Source organism: Tauraco erythrolophus, chromosome 22 (genome assembly GCF_009769465.1).
Source record: "Tauraco erythrolophus isolate bTauEry1 chromosome 22, bTauEry1.pri, whole genome shotgun sequence".
Taxonomy (NCBI): domain Eukaryota; kingdom Metazoa; phylum Chordata; class Aves; order Musophagiformes; family Musophagidae; genus Tauraco; species Tauraco erythrolophus.
The window spans coordinates 3,754,437-3,778,304 of NC_141486.1; the positions used below are offsets into that span (position 1 = coordinate 3,754,437).

The 23,868-nt window shown below is 51.1% G+C and overlaps 1 protein-coding gene across 2 annotated transcripts in view; it reads right to left on the minus strand.

Annotated features, from left to right (window-relative positions):
• ASTN2 (astrotactin 2) overlaps positions 1-23,868 on the minus strand; it is a 370,596-nt gene that overhangs the window by 18,714 nt on the left and 328,014 nt on the right. For both annotated transcript variants that reach the window (XM_086625404.1, XM_086625403.1), the window contains one exon: positions 22,899-23,040. In XM_086625404.1, coding sequence (XP_086481530.1) covers positions 22,899-23,040 — 142 coding nt within the window. The remainder of the gene's footprint in view (positions 1-22,898; positions 23,041-23,868) is intronic.

Consider the following 23,868-nt stretch of genomic DNA (forward strand, 5'->3'; position numbering starts at 1 on the left):
GTCTTGGTGTTTTATTAGCTTGAAGGTGTCCAGTAGACCCTCAGGGTGTCCCACAGCGATGGTCCCTGAACTCTGGGAACAGGACAATGGCAGAAAAAGCAGGATCACTATGGAATCGCTAACTTTGGGGAGGAGGGCTCCATATTTCTTGCCAGTTGTGTCCTTGCTTTTGTCCTGCTGGCTGTGAGGACAAAGACCTGCAGATGTGTTTATAAAGGCAACGCAGCGAGAACTGGCCTGGCTCTTTGCAGTCTTCACTGGCTGTCTCAGGGCTTGGGGCAAGCTGCTCTCCACCTCTGCCTGGCAAGGCCAGAGAAGGTCCCAGGTCACCCAGGACGCGAATTCTAACGTCTTTTGGTGGAGCAAAGAACCAGAAGGAGGTGGTGCTGAGCCTCTACGGGCTGGTGCTCTTGTCTCCAGTGAAGCAAAAGCAGCTCATAGCAGTCTGTTGTGTGCCGGAGTCCTTGTTCTGCTGGGACTCACCAGGAGATCCCAAACAAAGCCCTTGGACAAAGATCAAATAAGTTGCCTCCGACCCACCCCATGCTGCTGGAACAATGTCCCACACGTCCCTCAGGTCCTGCCGCAGCCTTTACCGGCACCACAATGCCCACCAACCCCTCCAGCTCTCCACAACCCCCCAGGGCCTGGCTATCCCCAGGCAGCACCCACATCCTCTCTTCCTCCCACTGCCACACCTTCTGCTCTCCCCTTAGGTCTAGGACAGCCCTGCTCCTCTTCCCTTAGCCACAGACTCCTCGAAGCCTCCAGCTCCACAGAGGTTACATGTTGTGGGGTAAGTCATTACTCTGAGGTTTTGTTTGCCCTCTTCGCACACACCTATGGGTGGGTGGCTTTCAGCCTTATCTGAAAGCATTAGTCCTGCCTGTCGAGTGGATCTCCCAAGAGAGACACATCATTAAAAGGTACTAACTAATACCTTCCTTGGGCTACTCCTGGGATGGCTGCTATCCTCCTCCGTGAAGAGACAGCAGAGCTCGGGGAGGCTGCGGTTGCAGGAGATGAGAAGGCTGCTCAGAAGGAGAGAGGGAATAAATCAAACTCTTTCTCCAGTTGTGCCAGGGAGAAAGGCAAGACGAGCAAGGCCCTGGACCCCTGCAGTGAGCTCCACAATGGAAATGTTCACAGCTAAACATACCAGCTGTTCAACCTACTAATGCTCTGCAAAGCTTGGCCATCGCCAGCCCTGGGGAGATGAAGGGAGAGGAAAGTTGTGACCCTTGGCAAATTTGGAAATATTTGCCCCTCCCAACCTCACAGTCACTCTAAACAAGAACCAGACACTCCACAGTTTGCTACCCCAGGAGAACCCCTTGGTAGGGCTTCTTCTCATCTTCACGGGGACTTGGCTTCCATCTGGGCTGCTGGTTGACTTCCAGTCCAGGCTGGTAGCAACTTCAAAAGACAGTGTCATCTGAGAAGTAGTGGGTGGTCCACGTCGAGTGAGTTGATGGTTGACTGTTCTTATATAAGCCACCACAATAGGGCCTTCCTGCTCGAGAGCCTCAGAAGAAAGGTGAAGGTCTGCATCGACCGCAGGGAGCGGAGCCTGTCCTTGGCCCCGAGGGTGGTCCCTCTGGGGCAAGGAGAGTCACCATAGTAGGTTGGCATGGGGTTCTGCACCCCTATAAGCAGAGGCTGTCCATCTATCAACGTTGGGTTTGGCCCCAGCACCGTTGCTCAGCCCTGGCTTCACCCTCAGCATGAAACAAAGCAAAACAAAGCATGACAACAGTAACAGCACACAAGGGAACAGCTCCGAAGAGGGGGACGCCTCCACTCGCCGTGCTCACAGCGTCCCAGGCAGGATCCAAATGTGCCAGTCTCCGAGTGAGAGGCATCCGTAGCCTGCGCCGGGCTGCGGGAGCAGCAAGGGCAGCCAACGGGTCCCCGCAACGGCCCGCAATGTCGGCACGGGGATGGCGTGGGGAGGACAATGGCAAGGCAGGGATGCTGCGTGCCAGCAAGCCCCGGCAGAAGGACACCAGCCAGAACTGTGGTTGCTGCTGCCTGCTGCCTGCTCCCCCCGAGCCCCGAGGCCCCCGAATCGAGGCGGGATAGGGCGAGGGGCTGGCAGCGGGAGGGAGATTCTCACAGCTCCGACAGGCAGACAGGGAGGGTGGAGGGTAGGACGAGGAGGGGGGGCCTGAAACAAAATAATAAAAACAAAATCCCAGTAAGCACGTTAGAATTCGTTTGAAGTGCAGAGGAGCTTTCAGGCAGGGTTATGTACATCTCTCAGCCCGGCGTGATTTACACATTCCTTGCAAGCAAAGGAATCTTCCCTGATTTGAAGTAAAACAGATGTTTTGGGTTTTTCTTCTCCCTCTCCCACCCCCTTTTAATCATTTCATTATTGAAATGATGGCTCTACAGCCGACCAGCCTGGAGCGAGAGCCCCGCTACCCCCAGCAGGCCTCTGCCAGGAGTGGAGCGCCGCTGCCCCATCTGTCGGGAGAACGTCTCATCACTGCGGCGGCCGTGCTCGCGAGTGTCCGGAGGTGCAGAGCCATTCCGCTGTCCTGCAAATGCTGCTTCGGAAGCATTGCTCCCTGCAGGTTTCTCCCTTTGCTTTTCCCTCTGCGTGGAAGGATTGCAACTCCCAGCACCTTTTCCTCCTCTGCAGCTAGAGCTAACACATGGCTCCTCCATCCCTGCTCCACCAGCCCAGGTCCAGGAGACCTTCTAACATCTGCTACTGGTCCAAGAGGCTTGTTGTGTCGCAGTGGGACTTGCCCTTGCTCCTACACCCTAGCATCACCCCGGCTGTGCTCTACCCTAGCAGTATTGGTTCAGAAGGGCAGGTTGGCTGATGACCATGGGCTGGCAGGAGGGCAGCAGCTGCGCTGCTCACATATCCCAAGGGAAACAACCCAGAGCAGGGGACAATGTTGGGCAGGGAGCTGGAGCTGGGACTGTCTCTTGGTTTGAGCACTGCATGATCTCAACCAAGTTGCTTTGCCCCTATTTTTGTCCCATGTTTTTCACCCAGGAAAGCTGTTTTGGGAAGGAACTTCCTTTTCCCAGAGGGATGCAGAGCACTGAGCGCAGTGAGGGCTTCTGAGTGCTGCCCGATGCCGCAGGCTGCCAGTGCAGCCATGCCCTTGAGTTTACACTCATTACCCACGGCCAGCAGCAAATCCATCCAGCTCCCCATCTTTGTTTTCTTTCTCTTTTTTTACTTTAAACCCTGTTGTTATCCCTCAGTACTTCGTTGGTGGCAGGGTGGGAAGGTTTTTTGTAACGCATCCACGTACCATTGGGACTCACTCCCATTCCCGTCTGGTACAAGAGATTGCACAAGAGAGAGAAACAAACGGGGATGAGGAAACGCGTGTTTATGAGAGGCAGCGCTGTCATCATGAGCAAGAGACCCCCCGCAAGAGAGCCAGGCCTGGGAGCCAGTGGAGAGTTTCCATTCTCTCCTAAAACTCCATTCATGCTTCATTCCACACACCCCCCCCGGAGGCTCCGTGACTGGCGCGGGACTCGCACCCCCCGTGTGCCGCCTTCTAGTTGTCGTCGTGGGGAAGAGAGAGAAGTGGTTGTCTCGTAAAGATAATGAACTGAGAAAGAGCAGTGCCCTTTGCTGTCGCATGAGCTCCATGTTTTCCTCCCACAGCAGCGGAGCGGGTTCTCCCTCTCCACCGAGCACCTCACCTCTACCCGCTGCCCTCGCCCACCCTTGCTGCACATCCTCGCGGGGCTCTTCGTTAACGCCCGTCGCGGAGGCTCGCACAGGCCATCGCCGCGATGAGCATCCTGCCCAGGAGCCCTCCGTATAATCCAAACCACATTGCAGCCTGATCGGATGTGGCCGCTGGTAAATAACCTTGACTGCAGTGGTCTGGAGGAGCGAGGGATCCTGTGTCACCACTGGTAATATGATTTAGGGTCATACATCGCTTGCAGATGACACAACGAGGGTCTCAGCGCGCTGCTCCCTGCCCAGGCACCTTCCCCAGGACGGTCCCTGCCCCACCCCACGTCAGATGGCTCCAAGCTAAAGTCATGCCAGTGACAATTCCTCTTGCACGCAAGGAATGGCGATGGCTGATCTCTGCATTCCCTCATGTGTTGCAGAGCTCCCAGCGACGGGGCTGGGGTCCCCCCGCAAACAGGTGGGCTATTAATAAAACCAAAAGCACTTGCCCATGCACACATACCAGAACCCCCTTGGGTCCCTCTCCCTTCTGCTCCTGCAAGCCCCCTGCCTCCTTCCCCCTCACTCCACACACCTCAATTTCATTATCTCTGATCTTGAGCTGCCTATTACACACTTCTTGCCAACATAAATATTTAATCCCGGTGCATTGCACAGAAAGCCCCTGGTGTTTCCACTTGGAAAACAATTCAGCATGTGGCAGCATGGCAGGTACACCCCGGGGACAGAGGCGAGACCGGGCGGTGGCCTCCAAGAGCTTGGGAGCTGTGGGGGGTGACACAGGTGGGCTTCATGCCATGGGGTGGGCTGCACTGAGGCAGCTCTGCCACAGCAGCGATCAGGCAGGTTTGGAGAGGCAATGGAAGAGCCCCAGGGATGTCACTGGGACGGGGTACACTGCCGAGGAGAACACGGGGTGCAGCATTTTGCTGGGCTGCAGTAGCAGGTTGAGCAAGGGGATTCTGCCCCTCTGCTGTGCTCTCGCGAGACCTCCTGCAGTGCTGCATTCAGCTCTGAGGTCCCCAACACAAGAAGGACATGGAGCTGTTGGAGCGGGTCCAGAGGAGGACACAAGATGATCCGAGGGCTGGAGCACCTCTGCTATGGAGACAGGCTGAGAGAGTTGGGGCTGTTCAGCCTGGAGAAGAGAAGGCTCCGGGGAGACCTTCTAGCACCTTCCAGTGCCTAAAGGGGCTACAAGAAAGCTGGGGAGGGGTTTTGGACAAGGGTGTGTAGTGACAGGACACGGGGAAATGGCTTTAAACTGAAAGAGGGGAGATTTAGATTAGATATAAAGAAGAAATTCTTCTCTGCGAGGGTGTTGAGGCACTGGAACAGATTGCCCAGAGAAGCTGTGGCTGCCCCATCCCTGGAAGTGTTCAAGGCCAGGTTGGATGAGGCTTTGAGCAACCTGGTGTAGTGGCAGGTGTCCCTGCCCATAGCATGGGGGTTAGAACTAGATGAACTTTGAGGTCCCTTCCTGTCACAGCTGGAAGGCTTCAGGCAGCTCCAAGCAGACCAATGTTCTAATGCGAAGGCTTTAGGCTCTACTCTAAGGAAGGCCCACACTCCTCCAAGGCTCAGGAGGAAATGCCTCCCCTTAGGAGTAAACGCCCTGCCTTAAATAGTCAGGAGTCACATGGATTTGCTAGATGGGTCAAGGCTATTGGTCACTTGACCATCCATCTCCCAGAGTGATTGGCTGAATGCTACAGCACCTGTTTCAAGGTAACTTTCCCAGTGTAACGAGCTACAGGTGTTTCTTAGTTAGCCTGCATAGGGAAAGAACTTTCACAGGATGCTGCAGCAGCCAAAAGGTTTCTCCACGATTCCCCCTTTTTGTTTTAAGATTAGTTTAAATCAAGCAGGGAGATTTTTCAGCAATACCATGGGAGATACATCTATCAAACCAGTCATACATTTAGTTATTAATTCTAACATTCTGACTCCGACGGAGACTTGAAATTTAGTCTCTACTCGTGGAAGGAACAGGTTGATGGCCGATGTCATTATTTCCATTAGAAGGGTCATTTGATGGATGATCTCCATTCTGGCCATCGTTCAGATGTTGCCTGTTCTGTTTCTGATGTTGCAGGTCAGGGCGGACGCATCTTGCGGGTAGCCATCGTATCCCAGTATCTGTGGAAACGCAAGCATACCCACGACCACAAGCAATAAGCTCATATGGGCCTTCCCACGTCTTAGTGAGTAGGTCCCGTATCCAGACTTTTGCTCGGGGCAGGTGCGTCTCGCCTGAAGACTGCAACAAAAGAAAGTGATTCAAAATAATGGGATTATTTGAATTTGATGGCACCGTAAGATGGTTAATTGTGTATAACGCTTTTTCTAGGCGACTCTGTGGGGTTTCTCCATGCATTCCCCCTTTTTGTTTTTCTAAAACACGCTTCAAGGTGCCATGAGCGCGTTCAACAATGGCTTGGCCAGTAGGAGAATGCGGAATACCCAAGGTATGATTTACACCCCATAGTTGTAAAAACTGCCCGCGTCTTCTGTGAGACGTAGGCCGGGCCATTATCGGTTTTTATAGAAAAAGGCACGCCCAAGACCGCAAAAGCGAGTTTCCAATGGGCAATGGCATCGCGACTTTTCTCCCCAGTATGAGCAGTTGCCCACATAGCTGAGGAGAAAGTGTCAATAGACACGTGCACATACTTAAACCTGCCAAATTCAGGAACATGCGTTACATCCGTCTGCCAAAGCTGCAGGGCCTTTAGGCCTCTGGGGTTTACCCCCGATGGCAGAGGTGCCGCAAGTCCGTGGCAGTCAGCGCAAGCGCTGACAATGTCCCGAGCCTCAGTGGGCGTTAAGTGGAACTGTTTCTGCAGGGTATGTGCACTTTGATGGAAGAAATTATGCGATGCCTTGGCTTGTGCGATCTTATCGGGCTGAGGTGCTACCCATGCGGGGTTAGCTAGCATGTCAGCCCTGGCGTTGCCTTCCGTTATAAAGCCTGGCAAATTAGTATGACTATGGATATGCAGGACGTAATATGGGTGAACTCGATCTTGAATTGCACACCATAAGGTTTTTAACAGAGAAAACAGAGCCGCATTATTCACTTCTTTCAGAAGTGAACAATCTAAGCGTTGTGTTATATCAGCCACATAAGCAGAATCGGTGACCAAATTCAAAGGTACCTGCGAGAACCGTTGAAAGGCCATGGCAACAGCCCTCAGTTCAACCAACTGGGCTGAGCCTGACTCATGGCCTTCCAGCACCTGCCACTCAGATTCCTCCTTCCAGGTAACAATAGCTTTCCCAGTTTTCCCAGACCCATCAGTGAAGACGGTGGGTCCTTGTACTGGCACTCGGCTATTTTTTGGCCGCAAGGTAAAGCTTGTCGATCTTGCCAATTGCAGCAATTTATGGCTAGGCAGATGGTATGCAATTTGTCCTGAGAAATTTTCCAGCGCACTTTGGAGAGGAGCACTGTTAGTAAGGCTCCACTCAAAGTATTCCTGCTGTACTGGCAGAACAATTATTGCAGGATCTGCTGCCACCAATTGTAGACAGCGCTGACGGCATTTGATTATCAGACAAGCAATTAATTCAAATAACATAGATGCTGTCTTTTTTGGTTGGTGCGGCAAAAAGACCCATTCCAGAATATGCAAGGGGTCAGACCACTGTTTGTTCCATTGGCCAATGATACCTGTTGGATGAGAATCTGGAGTGGTAATAAAAACGGTAATATCAATGGAGGGATCTATTCGGTAAACCTGACGAGCAGAAATGGCCTGTTGAACCTCCTCTAGTGCCCGTCGCGCTTCAGGAGTCAATTTTCGAGGTGAATTCAACTCAGGGTCCCCCTTTAAAATATTGAAGAGCGGCGCAAGTTGCGCCGTGGTTAGCCCTAGATAGGGACGTAACCAATTGATGACGCCCAACAGTTTCTGAGCGTCATTCAAGGTCTTAATAGAACTCGAGAATTGCACCTCTTGGTGTTGTATAGTTTGGTCCAAAATTTTGACTCCTAAATATCTCCAAGGAGGATGCTGTTGAACTTTCTCCGGAGCCACTTGCAATCCATAAGAATGCAGAGCAGTGAGTAGCCGAGGCTGTATCTTCAGCAGCTCGTCCTGGGTGGATGCTGCTACCAGGATATCATCCATGTAATGGTAGCAGTATGCTTCAGGGAACTGCTTACGGATTCCGGACAAAGCTTGAGCAACGTACCATTGACAGATAGTCGGGCTGTTCTTCATGCCCTGAGGTAGGACCTTCCATTGATATCTCTTTGCAGGTTCAGCGTTGTTAACCGCAGGTACAGTAAAGGCAAATTTTGGTTTGTCATTAGGATGTAAGGGGATCGTGAAAAAACAGTCCTTCAAATCAATGATCAAGATTTCCCACCCTGCTGGAATCATGGTGGGTGAGGGCATACCAGGCTGCAATGCCCCCATGCTTTCCATTACTGCATTGATTTTTCGGAGATCTTGTAGCAATCTCCATTTTCCTGATTTCTTCTTAATTACGAAGACAGGCGTATTCCAGGGACTGGTAGAAGGTTCAAGGTGTCCCTGTTGTAATTGTTCCTTAACTAGTTGATGAAGGGCGACTAATTTTTCTTTTGGTAGGGGCCACTGGGGTTGCCAGATGGGTTTGTTTGCTAACCATCGCAAAGGCAACGTAGGATATTGTGCGCCCTTCAGTACAGTGGCCCCCATCAAAAATTTGTCCCGATACGTACTCCCCAGGCTGCCAAGACATCCCGCCCCCAGAGGTTGAGGGGAGCTGTAGTGACATAGGGCCGAATTGTAGCTGTTTGACCCTCTGCGTTCTTTACCACCACAGGTCGTTCGCTTCGATAACTCTGTGTGGTTCCTCCCAGTCCTGCAATGGCTGACCCCGCGGGGGCTAAAGGCCATGTAGGAGGCCATGCGGAGAAGGAGATGATTGTCACATCAGCCCCTGTGTCAATCAAACCTCGGAGCTGAATCCTGGACGGCTGGGCATCTGGCAATATTAAGGTGCAAGTCTTCTGTGGCTTTTGGCTGGAGATATCCGCAGTCCAGTAAACTTGCGGAAGTCCTGTGGAACCAAAAGCCACCACCTTCACGACTCTGTCGTTTTGCCTTAGGGACACTTGATTTGAAGGGTACAAGTTGAGCGATCCGAGTCTTTTCCGGTATTGTGACAGGGGGGGTGGGCGTGGAAATCATCGCACAAATTTGTCCTGTGAAGTCAGCGTCAATAACTCCTGGGTGAACAAAGATCCCTTGAATGGTGGTACTAGATCTGCCCACCAATAATGCACTTAGCCCATGTCCTAGAGGCCCAAACGCATCCAAGGGAACCTTATAGACCTGACAGGATTCTAAGACGACTGTTGTTGCGGTGCATACATCCACCCCGGCTGATCCCTTTGTGCTGGCTGAAAGCTGGCTGAGTAAGCCTGGGTTGGTATCATGCTCTGGGGAAACATTTCTGTCTGAGCGCACATCCCCATTGCGCTCCTGGGGAAGTTTCCCGAACGAGTCAGGGGTCGGCCATTGGCATGGTATAACGATTCACAATATCTCGCAGAATGGCCTGGCTTATCGCATCTTATGCAGCGAGCAGGTCTCCTGTTATCCTTGTTTCTTCTTTGTCTTGTCTGTCTTTGTCTATTGTCCCTCTTAGGTTGTCTTTTCAGTTCCGGGTCAGCATTTTTGGGTTGAATAGGCCGTAGAATTGTGGCCAGAGCAGACTTATAGCTTTCAGATTCTAGCTTAGAGCATGCTTCGATCATTTCTGTTAGTGTAGGCTCCCCTGGCATGGAATTTATGATTTTTCTACATTCTTCATTGGCATTGTCTTTTGCCAGCTGCTTACATAGTAGTTGTCTCAGGTTTTCATCTTCAGACCTGTTTTTCAAGGGCTGCAGCAACTTTCTCTACGAAAGATAAAAGTGTTCTTTCTGCCCCTGATAAATCTTCACATACCGTGTTTTTGGGGCAGCCATATCTATGCCCTTTAATAGAGCTCCCACGCCGATCTTTTGGGCTTGCTCAAGAACTTGGGGGTGCCATGTAGCTTGAAAATCAGGGTCAGCGAAAGCATTGGCTCCCAGTAGAGCATCTGCTGGAGCTCCGTATCTGGGGTCAGTTGGGGGTAATTGCATATTTCCGGCTGCAGCTCTCTCAGCCATTCTTCTCCAATTGGCCTCAAAGACCGTATATTGTACTGGTTGAAATAATACCTGACCTAGATGTTTAATGTCGAATGGGGAGAGTAGGTCAGTATTTAATATCCTGATGATCTGCATGACCTGAGGAGAGTCTAAGCCGTATTGTGCTACCTTGGTTTGCAGGTCTTGGACTACCTTCCAGGCGATGGTTTCGTGTTTGTCAATTCGACCTGAGTTAGGAAGCGCCTTTTGTACTGGGAAGGCTTGGATAAGATCCTCTGTTCGTTCATTACTTCCCTGAACAATCTGCTCAGACCCCTTTTCAGGCAACCCAACTTTTTCTATTAGATCCCAGTCGCCAGCCTCCAGAGCCCACCTCTTGACTTCTTCCCAGAACCGTTTTGAATTTTTTGGACGCACAGTCACCTTGCATTCGGGAAGCGTCCAGGGACGGTTGTGGGCTGGCCATGTTTGTTGTTGTCTGACTGTCGCCACGGCTTCCTGCAGTGATGAAACATTATCAGGCAGGGGTGTGTCCAATGGCTTCTGACAGGATGCAGACGCTGGGCCAACGGGTCGTGTAAAGGCGGAGGCTGTGGCCGGTTGTGGAACAGTCCATGGAGATGCAGTCTGGGTTGCAGAAACTTGTGTCGCACCACTGTCTGTGAAGGTGCCACTGCTGTTGTCAGTGGCATACTTGGCGCCACTTCCGGGGTCGTTGCTGGGCCGGTTGGCACGGCCAGCCCAGGTTGTCCCGGTACAGATTCGGCAGCAGTAACCTGCCGCAACATTCCATCAATGCCGTTAGTTGTTGCGACATTCCTTGCAAGCCTGCCATAACCTGCTGTATTATGAAATGCGTTGTTCGGGGTTGCTCCATTTGTGCCCGTGGCAGATAGCCGGGCGCTATGGATGATGCTGCAGGACATGAAGTTGCGGTAAACCAGGGTGCCATGCCCGGGAACTGTCCTTGTGGTGCCTGGTCTGGTTGAGGGGCCAATGGCGAAGCAGTAGGAAGAACATGTTCTGCTGTAATGGCTGAAGTAGCCGGTTGAGATGCAGAAGAAGCGGAGGCTGTTGGGGCGAAGGGTGGGGGACGCTCCGATGCTTTGTCTTGTCCGGAGGAGTATTCCCGCAAAAAATCACAAGGAGGACACTTGGGTTGGACATAATCTCGCAGGGAGGGGTAAAGCTTCTGTGCAGTCCCCACAACTTTCTCCATATCTGAGGACAGCGGGGGCACAACTGGTGCACTACCCGTGGTCAGTCCCCTTTCAGATAATTCATCGTCTCCTTCAGAAACTTCACTTGTGGATTCATCAGAATCTGGCAATACTTTTTCCTTCCTTTCTACCGTCCATGTCTCCATTACATCATATACAGTTCCCCAAATACGTAGCAGACCAGTCAGGTTCTTTCGTCCAAATACTGTTTCATAGATTAGCTTATCCCCTAGCTGCTTCCACGCTTCTGAGCTAAAGGGGGTGTTGAGGTCGGTCAGGCATTCATGCTCTGCCGCCCAATCTAACAGCTCACAGAGAGCTTCATCACTTATTTTAGCCCCTGCGACTGTCATTGCAGGTTTGAGAATGGAAAACATCATGCTTTCTTTTGTGGAGCTTTGTCCCATCATTCTAATTTGCAGTTCGTCCCTTGGAGCCCCGTGTACGGAAGCACGTACCTTCAGATCTTAGTTGTGGCTGGATCACGTCGGGTCACCAGTTGTCAGCAGCTGGAAGGCTTCAGGCAGCTCCAAGCAGACCAATGTTCTAATGCAAAGGCTTTAGGCTCTACTCTAAGGAAGGCCCACACTCCTCCAAGGCTCAGGAGGAAATGCCTCACCCTTAGGAGTAAACGCCCTGCCTTAAATAGTCAGGAGTCACATGATTTGCTAGATGGGTCAAGGCTATTGGTCACTTGACCATCCATCTCCCAGAGTGATTGGCTGAATGCTACAGCACCTGTTTCAAGGTAACTTTCCCAGTGTAACGAGCTACAGGTGTTTCTTAGTTAGCCTGCATAGGGAAAGAACTTTCACAGGATGCTGCAGCAGCCAAAAGGTTTCTCCACACCTTCCAACCCAAACCATTCTATGATTCTATGACTTTCTGTTCTTTGCAGTGCCCTTGTGGAAAGCCCTCCGTAAAGGGTTGGCTTCACCTGCCAAGCATGGGGCTAACCAGCCGCACAACCACATGCTGCTCCACGCGTGCACCATCACAGGTATCCCCACCAAACACTTCAAAATACACCTGCAGAACCACAGGTTATTTAGAGCAGAATCCAGCCATGATTTCACCTCAGACGGCTACGGGATAAGGGTTATGGGATGGTGGGTATATGGGGCTATTGGGTAGTGCTAAGGTCCATACATTCCATGCACTCAGGCCAGCACCAACAAAGGGCAGCACCCACCAGGACACAGCACCACAAAACATACACAAACCCTAACAAAACCCCAAACCCAGTGGGGAGAAGAACAAGAGGCAGAGAGGACAGAGATGACACTGATAGTGCTGATGCTCCCCCGGGCAGCCTATGGCTCCCAGTAAATACATGACAGCCTGCAGCAGTGCCACAAAGGTTGGAGTTCAGGATCATCCTGAGCAGCTTCAGGTCCCCACCAGTTCCCTACATACTGCCTTGAAGGGTATGAGGCCAACTGGGCAGGTAGGACAGAGGGTCGGATGAGACTGAGTCCTTGTTTCTGTCTCAGTCTACTTACGGGCACAAAGTAGAGAGTGGCACATTGATGCAACTCTTGGGCATTATCCAGACTCACTCTGGGACAACTAAGCTCACAATTAAGCAAGAAGATGCTGTTATTAAGACAGCAACTTCCACTGGAGAACAGACTGCTCAAGCCGAGTACACACATCAGTCCCTGCCCATAAGGACGGGTGCTCCTGCAAGAAGCGGGATGCAGCGTAGGAACAGGACAACTGTGGCAGCTGTAATGGCTTGACATCCTTTCCTTACATCTGCGGTGCCATGTCAAAGGGCACTAAAGAAGGGTGGGTGTCACGGAGAGCAAGAGCCATATCTGAGCATCCCCCACCCTGTGCAAGAAACTGGCATTGGCACATGTAGAGCCTTGGTGTGCAGGATACGTTACCGTCCTGCACCCTGTCACAGAAGGGCTGGAGGACTCTGATGTGCAATGACGCAAACCAGATAAAAAGAAATAAGAAAGTACCCCAGCCCGGTGGCAGGTCCTTCTGATTGGGGTTGTGCAATGAGATTAAGAGTTCAGGCTATTTCCATAACTGAAGGGTGGTGGTTGATGATCAGAAGGAAGGAGAGAATGATGCCAGGGGCTGGCATGCTCCAGACATTGCTCAGGTTGCTGCTGCCCTGCAGTTTCCCCAGCAGAAACCAGGAGGAAAAAAGATGAAAGAAAATCAACAGGCCCTGATTCAGGAGCATGACGGCCCAGAGCTGAGTCAAGGTAAGCATCCGAGTCCACCTTGCTGAACTGACCGGCTGTCCCAGCCAGTGGCCCAGGAGTTTGAGTAAACATCTGCCAGTGGCCTCAGGAGTTTGAGTAAACATCTACCAGCGACCCAGCACCGAGCTCCTGGAATACAGACTCCCTTCGCACCCCTTCCTGTCATGGCAGTGGGTCCCCACACCCAGCTCCACCAGCTCATCTAGTGAAGGCAGGACCCTGCCCCCACCACCGCCTCCATCCACCATCCTCTGAGCAAAACGCAACCCTCACCCCTACTTCCTTTTTTAGAAACATTTAAATTACGACACAAGCTCCGAGGGTTCTCAGTGAAAGCCAGGGTATTTTCTTTCCCCTTTTCATAACAGAAACCACATTGCTCTGTAATCAAATTTATCTCATTCCTGATGAGGGAAGGGAGTGTGTGTGTGAGGTGACCAGGAGCAATGAGGATGTGTGTGCTGGGAGCAACCACTCTGAAGGTACTCAAGGCAAATATCCTTGGTGGTATGAGGTGGCATCAGATTGGGGAGACCAAGCAAAGACCAAGCAGGCCATAGCTCCAACAGGGAGCACCAGCCACGGCAAGTCCCACCTCACCACGTAGAATGCCACCTGTGCAAGCAAGCAGCTGCTTCTCCCATCTTATTATGCTCTTCTCCTCACTGTACAGGAAACCCAGCAAAGGGCGTGGCTCAGTTTTAACAAATGTTTTACAGGTGGGAAAATTCAGGAGGAAGCAGCTACTTCCTCCTGAATTGGAACCTCCTTTGAGGTTACTTGCTAACCTTGAGTGTCCCTGTTTTACACCAACCTACTGTGGTGCAAATTCAGCTGAAGCCAATGGAGCTGCGGCTCTGCCAGTAAAATCTTGAAGATGATGCTCCCAAAATGGAGATGCCTGAATTCACTGGTTCCTTCACAAACACGGCTTCTGCAGCAGGGACTTGGCCACCTAAGCACTAACGTAACTTGAGACACGCAATGAGGACTGTGACCTGTGAGGCTGAGGGGTTTCTAAAGCCTCAGGGCTTAGAACTGAAAAAGGTCTCAAAATGTGGGTGGTCCTGACTTGTCCTGCGACCTTGACGGGCAGAAGGGGTGGCAGAGCTGGAGGGCTCGCGTATGCTGATAAAAGCCAGGGTGGCACTGCCAGGAGGTGGGTGCTTACAGATGTGATGCTCTGCACAAGCCAAAGATAAAAGAGGAAATGTATTTTTTTAAAATACATAGCCAAGCCAAAAAAAAAAAAACGGAAAATGAAGATAACGAAGTGTTCTCTGGGAGACAAGGCTGGTGAGAGACACTCTGGGCTGCTGCTATTACAAGAAAAGGATGGAGTGGGATATGCTGCAGGTGTCCTTTGGAAAAACGAAACAAACAAAATGTTTAATTAGTTTTATGGACTTGCAGGCCATATATGAGATATATGCACATTGTTGGTCTGAGCTGGGACAGATCTTGCAGATAATGGCATCGAAACTACGCCTCTAGAGTAGGAATGAAAAGGATGGGCAGGTAGGATTAGCTTGTGATTTATCCACTTTTTGGGCCAAATATCTCCGGCTTTCGGGACCGGAGGTCCCATCCAGAGTCTGTCTGAGCTGATTTACTCCATGGGCTGTGGGTACGGCTCTAGCTTCAGATAAGACCTGCAGGTGCAGTAGTATCTGAACACCTGGACCCCAGAGCAGTTAGTCACATCCTTCCCCAGGCATATTTATGGATACAGCTGAGCAGCTTTTGGCCACTCCAGGCTAGAATTTGCCTAGCAAAAAGTTGAGTTGTCTGCATATATCAGGTTAAGCTGCTACTGGGTGCAGGGAAGAAGTCAAAGGAGGAGGCAGAAACTTCCCACCCAAACATCAAAGCGTTGGCTAGCGATGCATGAACCCACATGTGGCAAATCTGACCATCATTTGCAGAGACAAAGTCTGCCTGGGCTGTACAAGAGCCATCCAGGCACGAAACAACGTAATGCACAGTGAGGGATAATCACCCTAACAGAGACCTGAGCAGGAAAACATCACCAGCACCATAGCACATAAGGCACCAGCTCCATTCCTGCTGCAGACCAGCCCTGCCAGCCCAGCATCCGTCCGATACCTCCTTGCTCTACTCTTGGCTTGGCAGGGCAGGTGTGAAGTCATGGCACGCCAAGGGAACGCAGTCGTGCCACATTTGGCTTGGGCTGGCTCGCACGCAGCGTGCTCGGATCCCTCTGCATCACGCTTGTCTATAATTTAAATTCCAGGACGAGCATGGGCAGAGCTTGTTTGGGCTGCGTGCACCCCAGCAGGACCTCGAGCAGGACCTGGAGCTGCAGCCATGATGCATCTCTGCCTCTTGGTGTCAAAGCCCTGGTGCTGCTCCCCGCAAGGCGAGTCAGCATCGCTCCTGCTGAGTGCCCGGGATGGAGGTGTGGAGGCAGAAACTTCATCTGGGGTCTGGCAACAGAGAGGGAAACTCCAGCTGGCAAAGCGTCATCGCCCGCTGTCTCTGGTACTGTGCAAGAAAGTCATTTTGCTGTCAGACTGGTTTTACTGGGACAAAAACCCACCAACACGCTAAGAACAAGAACAAGAGAGAGGGGAGAGCGTGGAGACACCAAGCCAGCCAGAAGCATTTTCGAGGGCATGCAACAGCATCCTTGATGTGACCTCGTGGGTTCCTGGGCCCCAGACTGCATGAGGAAATTAGGAAAAGGAGACCCTATTTTTGTGCAGGAGGCATCGCTTCCTCTCCTGACCAAAAAAGCAATTCTCTTAAGTGCTCTGGTGTGGGACTTATGTGAAGCGTGAGCAAGGGCATCCTTTGACTCTGCTCAGCTCCAGCCCACTGACGACCTTCAGGCATGTCACATGGCCTCTCCCTGCCTCAGTTTCCCTGGTTAGGACATGGCCAACAAGAACAAAAACATCTGCCCTTCTCCCGACCCATTTCTCCCATACAAGATAAAAGAAACACTGACTCCAAGCAGTGAATTCCTTGTGTCCTGGAAGGGGAGAGGGTTCAAACCCCACTGTAAGAATCAAATCAACATGACCCTCAGCTTTCCAGCCTCCTCAGGAAAAGGTGCTGTATACCACGGACAACTGACGAACGAAACAAATGACTCCAACGTAGTAGCACGGCGCAGCTTTTGCTGGCTTAGAGGCAAAGCCAAGCCAGCAGCGGCTGTGTTGATACTTATATCACATCTCTTGCACTCACTCTCCCATTAGTCAATGAGATAAGACTTGGCCGGATCTATGTTAGTGGGATTAGGTTTCTACACACTCAGAAATTAGCATACTCCCCAAGTCCATAACCATAAGGGTTGGTGATAGGGATTTGGTGATGGGGAAAGGGCGGAATTGCAAAGGTCCATTTGTCTACTAACCGACAAAGAGGCCAAACTCCTCCTCTCCACCCCATTACCATTTCCAGGAAGAATCCTATATTCGCACACTCCCCCAGCTGCAACACCCTACACGATGACCTGTCATACCTCCTCCTCCTCCTCGCTCCCCTCCGCCAGCCTTCCTCCAGCCACCCCTAAAGAAGCAACGCGAACGGGCCTGGACCCAGCCAGGTCTTGGGCTCGGGTGCCAGGAGTTTTTAGAACAAAACCACCAGGAATGTTATTTCAATCTGGACGTCCTGAGGAAAGGGTGGGGAGGAGTCGGTCACCAGAGGCAACAAAGGCTGTTCTGTTTCTCTTTGTGACACGAGGCATGAGCAAAACCAGAGAATTTGGGGAGGATAACTTGGTCTTTCCAGTGAAAAGGAGAGAGATGCTCACACGCTTGGCAGATATAGGGAAGACGGTTCCACTGAGGTCAGTGGAAAGGTACCTCCTGACTCCAGATCTGTCCCAGGTGGCTGAATACTGGTGGCAGGGACAGACCTGGATCTGGAATGAGGAGTCAGGCACAGATCCAACTTTGAGAAGGGTGATGGCAAATGGCTGGTATAGCAATATTGCAGCAGCACCTGGAGGCCCTGATCTGTCCCAGACAGAGGTAGTGAGAAAGAGCTTAAACCCTGAGCCTACAAGGGAACAGGCACACAGATGAGGACGAAAGGAAGACAAAGTGATCTGCTTACATCACTCAGTAGTGCAAATGGCAAAGTTGGGAAGAGCCTCCAGCACCTTGACTGGCCATGAAGAAAGCATGAATGTCTTTTCCATGGCTTCTATACGTGTACTCTCCTAATGTTGGAAACTGCAACAAGAGCCCAAACTTCCTTCATGCACAGGACTTCATTAATATCAGCAGAAAGACAGACGACCTCCAGCTGAGCCCCTGACCTCCCTGTATAGACCATCTTTCCTGGGGCGATTCCACCCCCACTGTAGTGATCTGCACGTAGCCCAGATGGGCCCAGACAGCTCGGTGCTGGACTGACTTCAGCAAAACCACATCCAAGCCAGCATTTGGGCAGCCTGGTTCTCAAGCAACCCTAAAGTGCTGAGGAAGGATGAGCCTGCATTTAGAGCACAAGCCTGGGATTTAGCAAACACTTGTTCAACTCCTGACTTGCCTTGTTTGAGCTTCCACAAGCCAGAAATGCCTGAGAAGAAACTACAGCCATACACTGCTTGACTTCAGGAAGCTGGAGAGCATGCGGAATAGAAGAGGTGGATTCAATGAAGCAGCACAGCTCCTGTGCACACAGGGGACCCAGCCAAGGGCTGGAACAGATGTGTTTTAACCCATCCCACTGAGCTATTTGGGATCTGCCTCAGATTGCTCCAGCGCTCATTCACGTGTCTTCCTGACGGAAGACCAACAATAACAATTAGTATCATATAAGGAGCAGCGGACTGCTGCCAGCATTAGCACACTCTTGAGCACCAAGGGTTTCCATCCCACTTTTCATCCCAGCTATGCATAAGGCAGAGGTCAGTCAACATTAATCACCCTCGTTCTGCGCCAGCTCCTTTAGCATATTCAGCTTGCTCAACTGCAATCGCTGTCTCGCCGTGCTACGATGGGTTCCCCCTACTCCATGCCTTTGCCTCTTTCCTTAAGCTCACCAAAACAAGGTACGCTCGCTGTTAGCCAGCATGTGATGACAGAGGCCAAGCCTGCCCATGCTGGCGATGGCCTCCAGACCCTGCAGGGGATGACACTGGCCAGGCAGGTCTTGGTGGGTATTGGCTGCGGGTGGGAGCCTTGTGTTGTCATTCTGAGTCTGACTGAATCCCCTTCTATTCGATGGCAGTGCCCGATCTTCATCCCCTAGGAAGGAGTTTCCACTGTTCCAACGCTCCTGAACGCGTCCTCCCAGAGCGTTTGGGCTGGGTCAGGATCACCCTGGGGAAACCCTCTCTGAACCAGCGAAAGGAATGCAAATTCGAGGCTCCTTCTCAGCACATGAACACACTCCAAGGAAAGGCTCTGGAAGGGATCCTGATGACTTCCATATTATTTCCAGTAAATTTTGTGCTGATTCTTGGCACAAACACCGGAAATGAATAGGCTAGGTCAGGAATGTAAATAAAGTGAAACATTGGGATTTAATCTAATCTATAATTATAGTATCTGTGGTGCAGGGAAGAAGTTGGTGTGTGTGTGCACTGCAGCCCCATTGAGGAGCTGGAAGGGTTTTTAATTTCTCTTTCCAAAATTTCCCTTTTTGGCTGAGGGATACTTGGTGTCTCCCCAAGTATCCGAACGAACACGCTGGGCTGGCAAAGCTGCTTTCCAGCAGCCGATCAGGTACAGCTCAGCAAAGAGGCATCCCCAGGCACTCAGGGAATGACGGGGTGAGAAGCTGAGATGGATGAGTTGGGCTGAAGGCTCAGGAAGGCTGTGGGATGCACAGGGGAAGCTCCTGTCTCTGCAGCAAAGAGATCGGTTGGGTTTGTAGAGTGCTGAGCTATGTATGGGCCATGAGCAATGTAAGTGCAGTCTTCGAGGCTGAGTTTGACCTCTGAGACAAGCAGAGTTTTTTCTCTCGAGTGGTGTTTGGTGCATCACGAGTTGCCTGTCACAGCATGGTGCTCCCAAGCTCCCAAACCACCAGTCTGACTGGTGTTAACCACTGTCCTGACTGGCTGATCCATGCAAGACAAGCACTTAACAGATACGTAGACATCTCTCCCTCTGCCTTCCTCACCCCATCCTCTTCCAAATGCACTGAGAGGGAAGCTTGATGGACTGCTCTGGTCTACCTGACCTTGGAGAAGAACAATCCCCTTTCCTTTGATGCATTTTTGCAAGAATGATAAGACTTTTGGGTTTTAACAGCTTAAACCAAACTTGACAGTCTTCAAGGACCATCCTCAGTGTCCCTGTGTGTGCGCACGCGAGCACGTTCACATGACTGCAGCATGGATTCCCACCACTGGCACATGTCTGACACACACCGGCAGGAGTGACCACGCACGTACGTGAGCGTATGGAGCACACCATCTTCGTTGACATGAACTATCTTCCCTCTGAAAACCCTCTGGGCACAGACTGGCAGCTCAATCCCAGTGTACTACAGGCGGGGGAAAGAACAGGGCTGACAGGCAACATGTTTTTGTCAGGCTGAAATTGCAAAGGACAAAGAAATTAGTTCTCCTTTTGTTAGTTTATGTTTTGAAATTACAGAAGTCTCAAAAGCAGTGGAATCAATCAGACTTTGTTTCTTTGTTTGCTTGTAGAGCATTCTTTGGGTTTGTTTTTCATACTCAAGGTGCAGCTTTGATCTCAGGCTGGTAACACTCCAAACAAATGGTCAACAGCAGAGTGTAACTGCCATAGGTACAACAGAAGAAAAGGGACAGGATGTCTGACACATTTACAGAGCAGAAGAGACTTCCACGATCTCATAGTCCCTTCTCTCGCTTTACGTGATACCCTCAGACTCCTGAACAAGCAAAAGCATTTCCTTCTGAAGAGCTCTGATGCTGCAGACTCTGCACTCACCTAATAGAATCATAGAATCATAGAATGGCACAGGCTGGAAGGGACCTTAAAGATCATCTAATCCAACCTCCCTGTCATGGACAGGGATGCCTCTCACTAGACCAGGCTACTCAAGGCTCCGTCCAACCTGGCCTTGAACACCTCCAGGGAGGAGGCATCCACAACCTCTCTGGGCAATTTATTCCAAAGTCTCACCACCTCGTACTGAAGAATTTCTTCCTAAGATCTAATCTAAATCTTTCCTCTTTCAACCTAAACCCATTTCACCTTGTCCTATCAGTGGACACTCTTGTAAAAAGTCCCTCCCCAGCCTTCCTTTAGGTTCCCTTCAGGTATTGGAAGGCAGCTATTAGGTCCCCCCAAAGTCTTCTCTTTTCAAGCCTGGAAAAAAGCACAGGACCCTGCCGAGGGCTACAATCAGGGCTGTAACCAGGCCAGAGCCTTCCAACATAGCTATTTTTCCACAGAAACAAATGAACGAGCAGAAGAAATTCAATTTAAGAAATGACCCCGAGCCCGTGTTTCTGTTGTTGTTACATCTGCGCGGGCTCAGAACAGAGTGTTAGCCTCACATTTCACTGTTCTGGCATTCTTCATGCTGTGTTGCAACTGCATGGACATCTGAGCAGAGGAATATTTAAAGTGTGTGCCTATATAGCACAGGTGCTAGGTAAACACGTGCTGGTTCAGTCCCGGGTTGGAGCACACGTGTGCGTGCGCTGGACACACATGCCACCATGACAGTGCATGTGGACACAGGGAGCGGTGGCTGTGTTGGTCCGTGCAGCAGCAGATGCTGAGGAGGGTGCACTGCAATGTGTGTGCATGCCCATTTTTTGGATGCCCAGGAGTGTGGGTCCACGCCCCACAGGTGCCATCGTGAACACATGCCCATAGACGTCCACTTTGGTGTGCACACCCTGGGAACCGCGTGCCAAGCCCTGCTGAGCATTAGCTGTAGGACGAAGCCAACACTTTGCGTCACCTCAGGGCCTGTCCCTGCAGAAGGACGAGGTCCAAAGCTTCTCAATGTCAGGGGACTGATGCCTGCAGCCATGGCTCCCCACAAAAAGCTACTGCCCCTGTGGGTCCCAGGGGCACCCACAGAGAGGAGGAGCTGCCCGTAGCCACCACCGGGACACGGGGCATCACGGACCTCTGCTTACTCCTTCCACAGCAATGTGCCTCATGACTGTGAAGCAGAAGCCTGGCTTTGACCAAAGGGACAATACAACTCTGGACAAAGCCTTACGTCTTCCACCCAAGGCTCTCCCAGCCCTTTGCAGCCATCAGGAATTAGATCAGAGAGCCCCTAAAGCGACGGGTGAGTGCAATTATCCCTGCCTGGCAGATGAGGAAGATGATTTGGCAGCCCAGGCTAACAAAGAGACAGACCTTCTGGCTCCTGGCTCCGTGTGTTCACCTCAGCAGCAGCCTCCCCATCACACCTGGCAGCTCTTCCCTCTCCCACTGCCCCTGGCAGCAGTAAGCTGGACGGCTGGGAGCTCACAACCAGCTGATTTACAGGCGGCGGGTTATTAGCAAGCTCTGCGGTTGCTCCAGCCTCTCCCTGGCACCTTGTCAGAGCAGCCCAGGTCCCGGAGACACTAATAATTACATTGATGCGTTACGTATATTTAACAGGAAAACATTTAAAATGATTAAATGGCACGAGGTATCACTTGGAGCCTGCTCCTGGACACAGCCCTACTCAAGAGATGCGCAATAACAGCTTCTCCTTCTTCGGAGGCTGTCAATGTACTTAACTGGGGGTGGTGGAGGGGGCGGCAAAGGGAAAGTATTAATCAAGATCTTTAAAAGTTCTCGCTGACAGACCATTTGCCAGCTCTCGCTTTAAATGCTTTTGTGGTCCCATAAAAAGTTTCATTACTCACTACAAAATGTGTTTTAATTATTACAGTCACTCTGACATTAAGCCCTGGGTGTTTCTCTCTTGCTTACTCTGTCTCTCCTCCATCTCCTGGCCTTTTTTCTCTCTTTTTTTCGCTCTTTCTCTCCTGACTCCTGCTGTCCCCCACAAGACAGAGGATGCCCTGGCTAACAAGCCAGGTTGAAAAGCCCAGACCCCCTCCAAACGACACTGAAGGAGAAGTTAATATTTAGATTCTGAAATTATCCCTTTGCTTCAGACACTAATTACTCCACGGAATTCAAACAGAAAATCCAATCCCATGTGCTCACAGGATATCCCAAAATAGTCAAGTAAGTGAACAAAAACATCAGCACAGGCATGGGGAAGCATCCCTGTAGAAGTGACTGGGTGGTGGGGAGGTGGATTTGGTGTGTCTCTGATCTGGTATACGTGCCCTACTGATATAAACAGCAACTTACATAAAAAACACCTGCCTCCCTTTTGACATCTGGCTATTTTGGTCCACCAAGCATCTGGCAACTTGCTTCAGTCTGACCACGTTAGCTCAGCTCATCCATGAGAGACAGCCCTATCCCACCTGGAAGCTCAGCATACTGCAAATTTAAGTTATTCCAGCGGAGTCTCCCACAGACTCCCAGTGCCTCCCATGCCATACCGGCAGACACTGGTTTTCCATTTCCATAGCTGAGCCTAACGCTCAAAGCAACAGAAAGAGCCTCATCAGTTCTCCAGTGTCTGGTGAAACATGGTGCGAACCAAAAAGGTTAATAACAATTAAATAATGACATTGGAGATCCCGCCTTGCCCCCAACACCTCCCCACATGCCTCTCCTTACTTGTACAGACCATCTGGTTCCAGGCACTTGAAAATGACTGAATAGAGGCTGGTTTCAGGGACATCTCCGTGGCTCCTACCCGCTGCCACACATGATGTTGCCAGGCCAGAAAGCAAATCATCCGCAAAGCTCAAGGATTCTCCTGGAGAGCAAAGAGATGAGCAAGACCAAACATCAATAAAAGTGCAAAATTATTGCTGACCATTTAAAAAACTCTACAGGAACACACCTACATCTAGCTGGCTGTGGCTGCCAGGAGTGGCCCCAAGTCTACACGGAGAATATCGCCTTTGGACAAAGGAAGTAGAAAACACACCTGGGCCACCAGCTGTGGAGGGACCCACTGCAGAACCAGGGCCAGTGCTGTCATCCCTTGGAAGCAGACGAGTGCTCAGAGCATACAGGCAATGTGTGGGCTCACTGCAAACACCACATGCAAGACCATCATCCAAGGGTGGGCTCCAGGTCCCCAGAAGAGCTGGAAGCCTGGCTAACCAGGGGTCTGCTGCCCTAATTGTACATTTAGATCTTTAAGGGAACATGGTCTTTTTCAAAAATCACCTGTGTTTCTGCCATGTTAGATTATCAGGAAGGAGACATTTTTAGAACTTCGATGGAACTGATCATGACCCAGCTGACATGGAAAACGCTCCATTTATTAAGCATTTTTGGGTCTGATGATTATCCACTGCTGTGCAACCTGTCTCCTTGCAGCAGGCAGGCTATCAGTTAGCACTCATGGCAGTCAATTCCCATTTTAACCGAAAGCCCCAGGTATCAAGCAGTAAAAAACCAGAGCAGCTGCCCTGGTTGTTCCCCATTCCCACTGATGCGAATCGGAGAAAGGGCTGCTGCAGCTGATGGAGTTATGCTGGTATAAGCAAACCTGGCCCCAGACTGCCGTGGCGGGTACCTAATGTGTGTGTAAATGTCAAGGCACCGCAGCAGAGGGAGGAGGAGAATTTGCTTC